The 15,362-nt window shown below is 41.0% G+C and overlaps 1 protein-coding gene across 4 annotated transcripts in view; it reads left to right on the top strand.

The window, feature by feature from the left end:
- Positions 1 to 421: 421 nt before the first annotated feature.
- Positions 422 to 15,362, top strand: part of cep85l (centrosomal protein 85, like) — a 23,537-nt gene continuing 8,596 nt past the window's right edge. Inside the window, exons 1-11 of one of the 4 annotated variants that reach the window (XM_050058476.1) lie at positions 434 to 522; positions 651 to 715; positions 4,597 to 4,761; positions 7,532 to 8,391; positions 9,762 to 9,847; positions 10,480 to 10,597; positions 10,686 to 10,865; positions 12,363 to 12,515; positions 12,728 to 12,882; positions 14,674 to 14,791; positions 14,877 to 14,927. In XM_050058476.1, coding sequence (XP_049914433.1) covers positions 667 to 715; positions 4,597 to 4,761; positions 7,532 to 8,391; positions 9,762 to 9,847; positions 10,480 to 10,597; positions 10,686 to 10,865; positions 12,363 to 12,515; positions 12,728 to 12,882; positions 14,674 to 14,791; positions 14,877 to 14,927 — 1,935 coding nt within the window. In that variant the 5' untranslated portion in view covers positions 434 to 522; positions 651 to 666. Of the gene's footprint in view, positions 716 to 4,596; positions 4,762 to 7,531; positions 8,392 to 9,761; positions 9,848 to 10,479; positions 10,598 to 10,685; positions 10,866 to 12,362; positions 12,516 to 12,727; positions 12,883 to 14,673; positions 14,792 to 14,876; positions 14,928 to 15,362 lie in introns of all 4 variants that reach the window. The other 3 variants (XM_050058478.1, XM_050058477.1, XM_050058475.1) reach the window with 3 other exon arrangements.

Below are 15,362 nucleotides of genomic sequence, written 5' to 3'. Positions count from 1 at the left end.
ATTATGCTTAGAGGATATTATAAAATTTTTACTCAATTATACCAAAACAATGTTGCCTACTAGAGCTTTAAATTCTGAAATAAAGGTAGACCTACCCTAAAATAAATAAATGTGGAATTACGAAATAAAAGTACCCGAAATAAAGAAATGTGGCCCTTTGGAAAACGTCTTAAAATATATTTAACTATAATGACTACTTTCTATGTTATATTTACTTTTATTAAACATGTATTGCCTCATTTGTTTACTTCAGGATTTGTTCATAACCATATTTGTTTTATTTTATTTTAAAGTTTATTTTATTTTTATTTTTATTTTTATTTGATATTGGCCTAACTGACACTCCGTAGCCCTGACAGTGGCTGCAGTGGCTCGTGGCTGCGCTCTGAGCTGCGGAGGCGGAGTTTGTTGAATCACTTCCTCTCAGAGGACGTTCAGCTCCGGACGTGCGGGCTTAATTTATAGGAAGGATACCGTTATAGGACGGAGAATGTTTTTCACACCGACAACATTTCAGATACGGTATTTTTAATCATTTGTACTATAATGTAATGAATACCAGAGAACTCGTGTTTTCTGACTTTGGCCTCGTCCTTTATTTTGTCCTCTGATCGGACTGACGTTTTTTCCCTGCTGTTTATAACATACAGCCAAGAATAACACAGAATGTGGTACAGGAGTGATTTAGAAGACGGATACGAGTCTACTAAAACAGGTGAGTCGCCTATAAGATAACGGTGAGAAGAGAGCGGTGTGTGCTGATAAGATGATGCTTGAGATGCGAGCTAGCTGGATGTGGTTGTGGTTTAAAGGCCAACAGCTGCTGCAGTACAGCAGCTAGCACACATGAGCAACTACTGGGATATTACACCACTGTGATACTACAGGCTGCATTAACACGAAGGATCAATTAACTGAGCACAGAGAGAAGAAGTGTGTGTTGGTGTGGTTTCTTTGCTCTGAGGAGTCACACAGCAGCTGCAAGTAAACTGAAGAGAGCAGATAAGAAAGCAGCTGAGAGATTACTGGAGGTGCGGGACTAACTCGGCCTAAACGAGTCAGTGATCATTGAGGACTGGGATGTGCTTGAAATCAATTGATTACAATAAGTATCAATACGTATGTAAGTACTGCATATGGACTAGAGTAGTATACCACAGTAGTCTTCATAATGTAAACAGTGGTGTAGTGGTAGATGATGAGGTGTGTGCGCTACTGGGTAACGTTAGATGAGTAAGTTACAGAGGAGGAAGTGGGAATATTGTGCTATATCAATGGCTCTTTAGCTGATAAGTGGGTATACTGTAAACTGACAGAAAAAGAGGTGGGTTAACCCTGTACACCTGTATACCCTCCACTACACCGCTGAATACAGTTTCAGTTTAATTTATTTAAGAAGGGACAGTGCACATTAATAAATACAGGAGGTAAAAAAATGCCAGAATTAGCCAAGAGGCTGTTTTTCATCTGTAGTCCCTTGACCAACATGTTACACAAGGCTACCTTAAATACAACACAGCATAAAGCAAAAAAAACCAAAAAAAAACAAAAAAAAAACGTGGCATGCACTTTAAAAGACTTTTTGAACAGGACATGCAATTTAAAACTGGAAAAGGACATACTAGCAGGGGTCAGCAACCTTTACTATCAAAAGAGAGACAGTTAAAGTAAAAAAAAAATGTCCGGAGCCACAGTATATATTTGTGCTTTACAATAAAGATAACACAGCCTATTAGGTCCTAATAAGCTAGTCAATATTACTAGGCTAATAGTTGTAAATGAGCATTGATTATTTTGTGCATAAACATTGCGTTGGCGGTGAAAGCAAAGAAATCTGTCCCTCACTATTGAGTTCTCTGTTTTCCTCTGAGAATTTTTCTTTCCTGGATTTGGAATCAATAGCTAGCCCAGCCAGGGAGACTCCACCACTAACTAGCCACCGCTATTCAGATTCACCAAAATTTAGGAGAAGGCGCCAGGTCATAGATGTATGACGCAAACTTAAGTTGATGTAAGGAGTGTTAAAACTTTTTTTTGAAAGTGTATGAGTGTATTGAAAAATGTATGAATCACTTTAAGCCTACGTCAATGTAAAATGGAAAATTAAAACATAAAAAAATAACTTGTTATTCACTTCCATATAATTTCTTGTAAAAGCCACATAGAGCCACTGGAGAGGGGCTGTGTGTATCAAACACAAGTTTTAATATTTTATTAAATCATCTCAACTTTTGTTGGTTTTTTGTCTAGTGTTTTGAGTGCTTGTTTGAATGAAACAGTATTTCAGTGTTTTATTGTAGCCTACATCATACAAAGCTCTAATCATGTGTAAACAAAAGCTTCAATAGCTATTTTTTTTTTTTTTTGTAAGTTTTTAATTACTACTGTCTTGAATCATTATTTGGAAATGATCAGTGGTGGCAGTAATGTAATACAGTGTTACAGTTTACTGCATTCACTTTATTTTTCCCAGCAATTTAAAAGCATAACATGTTACTGTTAGATTTTCAATAGAAGGGGTGAGGGGAAAAAATCGATAAAGCATTGTATCGCAATATTTTTGTGTCAATATTGCATCATCACACAGTGCCAAGTATCATTTTTTTTTAAATTATATTGATTATTAATAGGACAAATACAAATTAAACCTCCACACTAGAATAAGCTTTTTCAAACCACTAGATACATTTTGCTGCTGCTGCAATAAAAAAAAGGCTGAAATGAGATGAACAGACTGCAAACCTAATCTTATTAGATAAAACAGATGTTGACAAAGTTTTTTTCTTTTGGGACATAACATGCAACTGAAAAAGGTAATGGTAAGGTAAATCAATATATTTTATCACAACATATTTAAAATTGCAATAATATTGTTTTATGACTTAAGTATCATGATAATATTGTATCGTGGATCCTCTGGTGATTCCCACCCCAAGTTTATATACCAGGTGAATACTGTTGTGTCACTAACACTCAGCGTAATTAATACTATGAAATACTGAGTGAAATCTATAAAGGAAAATAACTTTGAGCACGCAAGTTCATTCTGTAGCATAACCAGGAAGTCACATGATGGCATCCACCACTCCGGTCTTTGTGGAGGTGGTTGGGTGGGGTCCACCTGGTAATGCATTCCTGTAGGCCACATTTGATCCTGACAACAGGAGGGATATAATATATAAGGAAAAACTACCTGCAGATACTAAAGAGAGAGACTGAGACAACAGACTTACCTCGAGCTCAAACAAGTAGGCCTTGTGGATTCACTTACTGGTTTACACAAAATTAGGGGTGGGAATATCTAGGCACCTCATGATTCGATTCAATTCCGATTCCGAGGGCAACGATTTCAATTATAAAACGATTCTCGATTCTAAAACGAGCCAATAAGAAAATTTACACTAGATATTGAAAAACATTATTGTAATAAAGCTGGGAATACATATCCAGTGCATACAAACTGTATTACTTACTGTGGTTGAGATGACTAAACTCCACCAGTCTCCTCCGGTCCATCCTCCTCATCCACAAATCTCAACGGGACTCTCCTGTCCCTCGTCGACCTCCTCGACATTTCTCCTCCAGTATTTACAAAACTATAACTGACTATAACTATCTATGAACTATAAAAACACGAACTATTGTAAGAAAAGACGAACGGTGGCAAAACTACAAACTATGGTGAAAACATGACGAAAACACGACAAAAAACACTCAAAAACACGGCATAAAAAAACTCAAAAGCTCTCAAAAAACACAAATACTATTATTTACAACACTAAATATATTTTACAAAGAAAACGCCACCAAAACTCCGCTAAAACATTCCAACTTGCACTCTCCTCGTCAGCTGTCACACTCCTCCTGCTGTGCTCACTTCCCTCCCCTCCTCCACAAGCAATGACATCACTACCGTAATGTTCTTGCTGTGCTTCTCAGCTTTCAGAATCCGTTGGAATTACGTCAATAGTGTGAATGGTCGAGGAATTACGGTAATTTGAAAAATCAATTATGAGTTTTCCACATCAATGCTCGCATCGTTCAAGACAGAATCTCGATGCATCTAAAAATCGATTTTTTCCCCCACCCCGACACAAAATTATTTGGCAACTGTTTTGATAATTGATAAGGCTCATCATTTAAGTCTTACTTGAAAATGCAAAAACATCACAGGTTCCATCGCCTGAATATTTGCTATACTTTAAAATGAAACATCATATTTTTGGTTTTGGATTTGTGGTTGGACAAAACAAGACCTTTGAATGTGTCAGCTTCATTTCCATGTCTGGGCCTGTTTCACCTCAAGACACGCACTCAATCCTTCAAACACACACATACACACACAAGTGTGTACATGCACACAGCATTATGGCAGTCTCCCACTGGCTGATGATAATCATGAGGGCTGACGAAGTGCTGTTAGTGAGCAATTCACCTTCGTTCAGTCAGAACTCCCTCAGATCAAACTTGCTAGATATTTACAGTGCGTCTTAGATCCTGACACTGAGGACAGAGGGAGAGTCCAATATTTTGTCTTTGACCAATTACCGAAAAAAAAACCTAATAAGAATATAATTTTCAAAACTGTTGTTTTAGGCTCCAGTGGCGGTGGATCTCCAGGATGGGTTCCTGGCCATGAATCAGCCTGGCACAGTAACCCTCCTGGTCCTGGGAACAGTATCTGTGGTGGGCGCAGACACAGCACGGTGTCTGACAGTGGGGACACTGGCATTGGCACATACTGCTCTGACAGCGTGGAAGGTAGGAGGTCCTGTCTGTGTGCTCTGCACTGTTTGTCTCTTGCAGTAGTTTTGTATTAGCTTAAATCAAATGTGAGTGTGGTGTAATGAACTATCAGCAAAACTACAGTGTTGACAGTCGTTTTACAGGATCCCTCTTACAGTCAAACATTCAGCATTCCCAAACAACACAACACATCAAGCAAACCTAAGAAACCAAATGGAAAGTTTGCTTGTGCTGAACACTGATGACATAGCAGCATTACCAATACACTAGAGATATGAGGCTTATGCATCACATAACACCAAAAAACAAAGAGGCTGATGGATATGTGGATTTAATGATGCTCATAAGCTGTTTAGCATTCACCCACAGCTGGAACAGTAAACCATGAGTGTATATTTAACAACTGCAGTATCACTGCCAACACACAATAATTCATGACAAACAACTCCCATATTATGTAACTCTAGAAAACTCCCAACAAGGGAGCTGCTGCTCTGTCTCCTCCAGAAGCTCACTTTGTTTTGCTTCTAGTTCTGCTAAAATTTGCACAAATCTTTATTTTCTCGTTACTTGGAATCAGCTGCGTCAAAGTTTTAAGGTGATACATTGTGCCAAATGTATGTTTCTCTTCTGATTGTCCTGCACTGTTCTAACATGTAACACAACAGCGTTGACATATAACATACATGTCAGCAGCACTTTCTAAACAATAACAATGGCATTAACATGGCACGAAGATCATTTACCGTCCTCTGCTTTGAGGGTAAGGAGCTCCTGGACCTCATTGTTTTCCCAATTTGTGGCTATTTTTGTCCACTGTTCTTCTTTGAGTTACCAGCTAACTTCTATCAGCTGCTTTTTTCCTGTTGGTGGTTCGCACACATAATAGATTGTCAAATGTTACACCTGTCAAGTGGTGGGGGAAAAAGTGATAAAGCATAGTATCACGATATTTTGCATGGTGATATTGTATCAATACAGGGGCGCCAAGTATCGATCTTTTATTATACACAGCTTTTGGTACTAGATTATAAAATCAACTAGATGTTGCTGATGGTGTTTTTCCTGGTGAGGTCAGCAGAGGTCTTAGTCAACAGCATTTAGCAGGAATTTCATCAAAGCAAAGATGGAGGCAGCAGAGAAAGAAATCAGACATGTGGTTTTTGAATATCTGGACTTATTTAGGATTTTTTAACATGAAAGGAAAAAAGGACTTGGATATGACATAGGCGATTTGTAAGCAGTGTCATATGAGAATAAAATACTCTGGCAATACTACGAAAATAACACAGTCCATCATCTGCTTCATTTGCAAAGATCTGCATCCATACAGCTTTGTTGAAAACTAAGGCTTTTGTTACATGCCAAAAACACTGGAACCCAGGTATGTGACTCTGTCCTGATCATTTTTCACCGACACAGTCATACCCAAGCTCTGCAGAGAAGTGAAGCATAAAGTTGAGGAATGTACTCAAACAGCAGGAAGGGTGGCATTAACTTGTGATGCCTGGTCTTTAAGGTCAGAGGATCCATATGTAACTATTACAACACATTATCTCACAGAGGAGTGGTGACTGTTGTCTCACGTTCTCCAAACTAGAGCAGTACATGAAAGTCACATCGGAGCAAACACTGCAGACCTCCTGCAAAATGCGGCACAGGAATGGGGGATTGTGGATAAGCCTTACCATTCAGTTAGCAGGATACCTGCATGTGAAGTGTTAATCTGGCCTCGCAGAGGGCGTCAAATCTGCCAACAGTTCAGTTTGTCAGGTGTATGCAGCATTTCTGACTAGCTTTCAGTCTGCTTTGCATCACATTTTGCTGCAATAAAAATAATCAGACCTAGATGAACAGACTGAAAACTTATGAATTAAAATTTATGTTGACAAAATTTCCCTTGGGGGAAATAACTAATAATTGCAATATATCGCAATATATCTTATCACAATACTCATCATATTGCAATATCCTGGGTCGCCTTGTCGATTCCCAACCATAGTCCTGTCCATGGTCCCATCCTGCCGGCTTTCCTTTTTACACAGAGGTCGTTTTGGCACTGTTACTACCTCTGCTACTACCTTCAAGGCAAGATCACTCTGTCCACCCATTACATGATTGTACCTTTTATACAGAATGGCGAGGCAACATAATAGTGTGAAGTTCTTGCCTTGAATAGACAGTGTGAAAGGGGATATAGACTGTTGATCACACATTAAAGGTAACATAATTTTTTCCTCTTACCTGTAGTGCTGTTTACCAGTCTAGATTGTTTTGGTGGGAGTTGCCCAGTGTTGGAGACATTGTCTGTAGAGATGTCTGCCTTCTCTCCAATATAATGGAACTAGATCACACTCAGCTTATGGTGCTCAAAGCGCCAAAAAAATACATTTGAAAAACTCAACAGACTCACAAACAACAACAACTCAACTTTGTAGAAATCATGACCTGCTTACTCAAGATAATCCAGACCTTGCTGCTTGCCAACTGTATCACTGCGCAGAATGAAGAGTGCATCTACTCATTGGCAAAAGGCTTGTGCTGATAGTGTAAGCCAGCAGTATCAAACTAAGATGCACACTTCCTTCTGCAATCTAGACTGATAAATAGCACTAAGGGTAAGAAGAACATAATTTAATTTAGGGGTGAAGTGTGCGAAGTGCCTTAAAAGCACATATATACCCGAAATTTTAATGTTTAATTCAAGTTAAAGTTTAATAAAAAAACATTTTCTCTGTGTGGCCAAACCCTGCCTAATGGTCTGTTTGGCCTGTATGTCTTACAGACGACTCCAGTTCCAGTACCACGCCTCTGTCCTTCCAGCCGCTGTCCCAGCATCACTTGGGCCAGGATGATAGCGCCGTCCCTTTTGTCCACGTCATGCTGTCCCCGTCCTCCTCACCCTACACCAGTTTTAGAGTTCCAGCCTCACCCAGCAGCTCAGGTCGTTGGAGCAGGTCTTGCCAGCTGCTTACACCAGCCATATCTCCCCTGGGTGCACCAAGCTGTCTGGACATGAAGGACCACCAGCCCATCAGGAGATGGTCCTCCCTCACCAAGTTGTCATCTGGGGCTGATAAAAGCTCCACTAGGACATCATGTGATCAGTACAATGCAGATTCACACGGCTCCCTGGACAGAAATCTGCTCTATGGGTATAGAAAAGAGCCTGCTCGGTCAAACGTGGACCTTTATCTGCCTTTATCCTCTTCCATGCTCTGCCACAGCCTGCTGCAGCGCTCACCAGGAGCTGGCCCCTGCTACCGGTACAACCACAGCAGTAGATCCAGCGGTTTGGACACAGACCTGTCCCTTTCCTCAGCTCTGTCGTCTTCAGTCAAGCACAGCAGTTTGGACATGAACTACAGTGCTTTACCAGAAGCTAAACTGTCTCGGGGAGGTACACAGGTTTATGGCCTCACCTTACCCAAACAAGCAGACTCTCCACTGGGTCATCAGACTGACAGAGGCTCCCCGATTCAGCCCTCAGTCCGCACCCAGATGTGGCTGACTGAGCAGATGGAGTACAGACCCAAAGGAGAGAGTGTAGGAGGTCAGATCAGTACTGCTGGGACAGAGGCCTGCGGCGGAGATGGACCGTTATCATGTCAGCAGGGACATCAGCAGGAACCAGGGCTTAGTCAGGTGAGAGGAGGGGTATAATAATGAAGCTAGAGGGAGAGGGAAGGTATACACAGTGGCATGCAAAAGTTTGGGCACCCCTGGTTCAAATTTCGTTTACTGTGGACAGTTGTAGAAGATGAATTGATTTTCAAAAAGCAACATTACTTTTTCATTTCAATCTTTTACAGTTTCAAAATAACAAAAAAGGAATAGGGCCTGAATAAAAAAACAACAACAACAAAACTTTAAAAACCAAAACTCAACTCGATAATTGTTTAGATCTCCCATGCCGTGGTTCTGATAATTCATTTAAATCAATCTGAGTTTCAATTTGGTGCTGCACACGCCTCGTGCTACAGGCATCTATTCTCTGGGATTCTTTAAGAATATTTAAAGTATATTTAGAGGATAATTTTTAATATTAGCTGGTGACTAATGAAATCACAGCGTTTTTCTTCGTATACACAAACTTTTTGTTGTTTACAAATTCTTGGACTTTGGATTGAATTTTAAAAAAACAACTTTAATGTCTGAACCAACAGGAAATAAAGTATTAAGCTTGATGGCAGGCTAAATTGAAGGGTTCTGATAGGAAAGTAAAAACAAGAGAAAATATAAACTAAGGCTTGCATTTAAGGTCTGAAGAAAAGACCCATGTTTGCAAGAGGCTAAATTAGATGTAAATGAACCAAACTTCCCCCCAAAAGACTCTTTTCTCTTCAGCACTCTGTTAACTTCATATTGAAGAAATGTGAAACAAATTATCCTCAGTGTGTCAGTATGTCGGAGTAGCCTCTACTCTGTACATCCAGAAAAATTTAAACCTTACTGCAGAACATGGTCCATCATTAATACAGAGTAAAACACGTGTGTAGACTCAGCAGACAACATGAAATAAGACAGGTTGATCTACAGGAGAATAAATACTTGAAAACAGTACAGAATGGCTGAGAGTCTTACTGCATTATATTCAATTATATTGTTATTTTGATATGTCACCTGCCACCTGAATTTTGTTTTCCTTTACATAAATAAATGCAACAGAATGCAGGATGTTTTGTGTTTGAGACTCAAAATTTCCTGATGGAGGACCCCCAGACACCCCAACTTAATATGTGTCGCTCACAATATTTAAACAAAATGACACCCTTGTTTGCATCACTGTATGGGCAGTAAAACAGTTACTTAAGTAAGCAAAACTTGTTACTGTATATAACTATTTTTGAAATTAAATAGACGGGTACTGTTTTTTTCTTTGCTTGAGCACCTGCCCCCGAATTGTGAGCAACGGATCAAAAACAGATCATGAACATCACTGTTATCAGTTAAGTCGGTATGTACTTGTGCACTGTGTGTGTTACAGCGTGTGTGTTGGTGATGTGTGTTTGCAGATGCTGATGGGGAGCTCCCTTCCAGTCAACACTCTGGTGAAGGTTAAAGAGGGGCTGTTGAGACAGAGAGAGCTGGAGATAGAGAGGTACTGCCGGACACACACTCAGAGCTGACCTGACACTTCCTCCTACATGATCACACCAGCGTTTTTCCTATGCTGTTTGGCATGTCACAGATGGCTGGCTTGCCCAGCACGTATTAAGGTGTGCTCACCTGTTTTCTGATCCAGACATTCAGAAGGAGCCCGATTATCCTCCTCTCCAAAACAACTAGACCAGATGATTTACACTGGTAAAACAAATGAATAAAGTAGTTTCATGTTAAAAAAATCAGTATTTTTCAGATGCTCTTGTTGTGGACTGGCTGCTAATTACACTGGCTACCCTGAAAATGCAAATTTGTCTATCTAGAGCCAGTGTTTGGTTTGTCTGTTCTGGGCTACTGTAGAAACATGGCGGTGTACATGGCAATCTCTGTGGATGAGCACCTGCTCCTTATGTAGATATAAGTGGCTCATTATCAGACAATGAAAACACAGTGATAATTATTTTCTAAGTAATTATTCACTAAGAAAAGATACTTGCATCCATATTCCATTTCTGCCAATTTATCCCCTCCAAATCCTGCACACTGGACCTTTAATACAAAGCTGCTGTGTGATGCTCTCGAAAGGCCAGATGACAGTGTTTGTGAGCAGGCTCATGTTGTGTGTTTTAGACAGAAGCAGCAGATCTTGCAGCTCCACGCTCGGATCAGAGAGAATGAGCTCAGAGCTCAGCAGGTCCTGCAGAGCCAGAGAGGATGGTTCGATGAGCCACACATCCCAAGTACTAAGGTACCAATACTTTGTGATGAACGAGTATCCAAATTCTTACTGTGATAATCACATCCCTTCATAAGACAAGTCACAGCACAAGTTGTAGTTTTTCCAACAGGAATCAGTGATGAGAACGCCATGCAAACAGCCGTCTGACAGGCTGTGCTGTGATGAAGATCTTGGTAGGAAGCTGGCAGTGGCTGAACTGGAAGTTCTTCATTTGAATGAGTTCTTCAAGCAAGCCACACAAAAATACACAGAGGACATCAGGAAACTGGAGGAGAAGGTACAACAAGGACAGAACAGAGCTGATGAGAACAAATTCATCCATGTGTGTTTGTCAATATGTGTTTATGCTTTTTATATTATGTTGAAAACAGTTGAAGTCCCCCTCCACTCAGATATGTGTTTTTCTTCTTTTTATGTCCCCTGAATATCTGACCTTGACTCTACAGACTTGTATCTGTGTGAGGTGTTTTCACATTCCTCTACTGTGCACAAATCTGAGATTCAGACGTACGCCGAGTGAGTTAGATTAGGTTCATCACTAATACGAAAGCCGATCACTGACTAATACAGGAAACTCATATCAACAAGGTAACAGACGTTGACACAACACAAGCAAAGAGACCTGAAACCCTCCAGCACAGAGCGGACTCGTCGTGATGTTGTTACTTAAAAACCTCTTGAACTTTTTGGACAGAAATTTTATGTAAGTAACTTGTACACCATCTGTGCCCTACTTGTTAACAGACATCTACTTATTTACAAGCAGTGTAAGAGTCACAGTATTGATTGACACACTAGAAGTCAAATGCTACATCTGCCCCAACACTTAGAACAATCATATGTAATTAATCATATCAGCTATGAGAGGTTAGTGTGAGGAAAATACTGTAAATGAAACTTCTCAAAATGAGACATCCGTTTGTCATTTGTCAGGCGAGAGGGATCATCGCAGACCATGTGTATAATGACTGTCATGGTTTTGTCTCGTTTCTGATTGGTGCAATTTTAGATTTTACAGTCGCCCCTTGTTACAGTTGTCCCCAGTCTCCTCTACAGAGAGCAGAGTTAGCATTAGCAAAGTGAAAGTTTAGACAGCAAACATGGCAGAGTGGCAGTTTTTGGATGGAAACCATCCCCAGATGGTCCATACACTGTTTACCAAAAACCCTCATCATACCAGATTATTGTATGTTTCACAAACACTAACGCTGTGTCAGTCACTTTCTGCAGGCTAACAAGCTAACAAATGAAAGATGCTAACTACACTTAGCATGCTGAAACATCTTTTTGTTGCGGATTATGGTGCACAACAGACTTGTCATCTGATTCTGACTGAGGCTCAGACATGTACAGCTGAATCGCTCCCGTGTTTACGCTAACGCTAGCCATCTCCATACACTCTCCTCTTTCACCATTCACCCTCGAGCAGTGGTGATTTTTTTGGTCTGTTTTTATATTTTTCTATTTATACATCATGCTATTTTACTATCTAACATGCTATTTTAAGTGCTGCTTTATTTAATTTATGTGCATGTGTGTTTTGTGCTCTGAATTTATTTGTGTGTGTGTGTGTGTGTGTTTTACTGTATACTCAGGGAATACCTCCTAATGTCATTATTTTGCACTGCAGCACAATGACAATAAAGTCTATTCTATTATATTCTATTAAACAAAGAAAAGATCATAACAGTTTAAACATGTCTGGACTTTAATTACATTCACCAGGATAATATGAAATCAGTGTATAAGTGACATGATGTGTTTCTGTTGACAGATAAAGACGAGGGATCGTTACATCAGCAGTCTGAAGAAGAAGTGTCAGAGGGAGAGCCAACAGAACCAAGAAAAACAGCAACGCATAGAGACACTGGAGAAATACCTGTCTGACCTGCCGACACTGGACGAGGTGCAGGCCCAGGCCCAGCAGGTATACACACACACACGCGGACACACACACACACACACACACACACACACACACACACACACACACACACACACACACACACACACACACACACAAACACAAAATTGTTTGTAATGCTCAACTGGTTAATGAATAGCCCATTAACTTGTAGTACAGTGGTGTTCATTGACCACACTGTGTGTGTGTGTGTGTGTGTGTGTGTGTGTGCTCAGCAGGAGGAGGTGCAACAGAAAGCCAAGGATCTGGAAAAAACAGCATCTCGCTTACAGCAGAGCCTAGAAGAAGGGTTTGCTCTGATGAAGGAGAAAGACATCAGCATTGAAATGCAGGCCATGAGGGAGAAGGAGCTGATGGCATCTGTACAAAGGTACATAATCAACCAGAAAATTACACAGTGTGATATTTAACACAGGTTCTCCTCAACTTGCTGTTACACTGCTCAGTTCCCCTTTTGTCCACTGTCCATTTGGCCCCATTTTACCAGGTACCATTTCCTCCCAGTAACACGTAAAGAAGAGTTTTCTCTGACAGGCTGGCCGTCATCCATTTTTCCGTAAGAACCAGTCTGCATGAAATTTGATTATTTTCACCAGAGGTTTGGTTTATTACATTATCCTGCATCTGGCAGGCCCCAAGGTGTTGAATCTTCCCCAAAAGACAGACTTTGACACATTTGTGCTGTAGAAGATGACCCACTCGGTTCATGGTGACCAGAAAGAAACACTAACTTCTGATTGTACAAACAGTACTGCAGTGGGAAATTATTTGACCCAATAACAATGATCGGTTCTTGTCAAAATGGTCTCAACTACAACCAGTAAAGGGTTAACTAATGTTGTCAGGATCCGACTGGGGGTAGGTAAATAGCAGATGCTGTGTCCCATTTACCCGAGAAGTCAGAAGCCAGAGCTGGGAATCACATCACACCTTTCTGTAAAACAAGTCGGTAAACCCTAAGAGACAGTGCACATGCTGCGTCTTTAACTGCCTGGAAAATGCAAGGTCAGGCACTGGGTGCTACTCCTGTGCCTTTTCTGTACCAAGAGCGCAGTGGCAGGTTGCACCTGTGGTTGCTAAGCAACCATAACAAGCACCATATCTTAGCTGAAATCCTGAGGGTAGAGCTGATCTTCTTCCAGACACTGTTTGTGTATAGGCTTGTTGTCCGTAGGACAGATGTAAAGCTCTGGCAGCCCTGCACTAAATTAATAAACTTCTTCTCCATATTTATCACAGACTAATATTTACTCATGAAGGGAAAGACGTCTGCTGGCTGTGATTGGTTGTTTCTTGTCACACGATGTCCAGTGTGCTCTGCTGCGTTTCAAAAGTTGAACTCAGTTTATCTCAGGGCACAGCTGTCGCACCCTGGAAAATAGGCGCTTGGTGTCGCTCTGGTGTTGACCATGCCTGCTGTGCATCTACATTGAAAGCAGTATTTTGCCATACAAACACTGCAGCAACATGTCCACAGATAGAAGTTGCATAGTACTGTGTGTACCGCTGATTTAATGAAACACAAATAAGATGACATTACTAATAAACAGTGTATTACTACAGCTTTCTCTACAGTTGGAAACATGGAGCAGCCATCTTGGATTTGGAGGTCAGGGTTGGTGAGGTTCTCCCAACTTTCCAGATCAGAAATACAAGTCCAGGAGGATTTCAAGTTGAAATTTCTTACTGAGAAGTCAGAAGCTCCAACTTCTCAGTTCAAATGGAACGCACCAAGAGTCCCAGAGGCTGCTTACAAATGAGCACTGATCTGATCGGACTAATTCCTAGCACTCTTGTCTGAGCTGGGGTTCTGTTAGACTGCAGGAACAACACCACGGCTTTCGTGCAGGGATAAACGGGAGCCTTTCCCTCTCTCTCTTTTTATCTTATCTCCGTACAAAGATAACATCTTGAAATAAAAGGGTTTTTTTAATCAATTTAAAACATTTTTAACTTACATGATCACATCTATACCTTAATTTGCAAGGCCCAGAGTGGATGTGTGTCAGTTGGTGTCTATAACTTTATATGCAATTGCGCTGCACTAAATTCCTTTCCACTTAGTCTGAAGGAACTCCCCCCTCTACATTCGATGAGAAACTGCTGTGAACATGGTCTTATGTCTTGCTCTGTGTAAGTACATGTCTGTCTCTTGGTGCAGCCTGCAGCAGAAGGTGCAGCACTGCTTGGACGATGGGGTGAGGTTGCCCATGCAGGACCTGAAGCGGCTTGAGGTGGAAAACACACAACTCCTGGAGCAGCAAAACCACAGCAGCAGGGTAGCATCCCAAACACACACATGCACAAAGCATGCACACATAAACAAATGAATTCCACTAACATGTTCTCTGTGTTCCCCACCAGCTGATCGAGCACCAGAAAGAGCGGATAGAGAGGCTGACCTTGCAGCTGACGGTGAGAAATAAAAATCACACACTCAGAGTTTTTTTTAACCTTGAGGCCATTGTCTTTAAACAGAATAAGGACGTGTGCCTTAATTTAAAACAAAAATATAAGATGTTGTAGTTTGGCTTTAACTGCCTCCTGACTTATATTTAACAGACAGACATGAGGTAGGGATTGATTTGTCATCTCACTCTTACGCCAGGGCCACACTGCCAGCGAAGTGCTGCGAAGTGCAGCGCACCGAAATTCTCGGGCAAGCCCGTTCACACCAGACGCACATTTCTCCACGCCCGTCGACAAGCGCTTCTGCTCCCAGCTGTTGTCTCCGTCACATTTGGGGCTGTTTTTCCATCATGGGTATCTCTCTCTGTTTGCGTGTGTGTGCCCCAACCCCCACCCCCTATAGTCGGCCCACTCTCTCTCTCTCTCTCTCTCTCTCTCTCT

The sequence above is a fragment of the Epinephelus moara genome, chromosome 12, assembly GCF_006386435.1.
Source record: "Epinephelus moara isolate mb chromosome 12, YSFRI_EMoa_1.0, whole genome shotgun sequence".
Lineage (NCBI taxonomy): Eukaryota > Metazoa > Chordata > Actinopteri > Perciformes > Serranidae > Epinephelus > Epinephelus moara.
The sequence above is the reverse complement of the archived record's forward strand: the minus strand, read 5'-3'. Positions and strand labels throughout refer to the sequence as shown.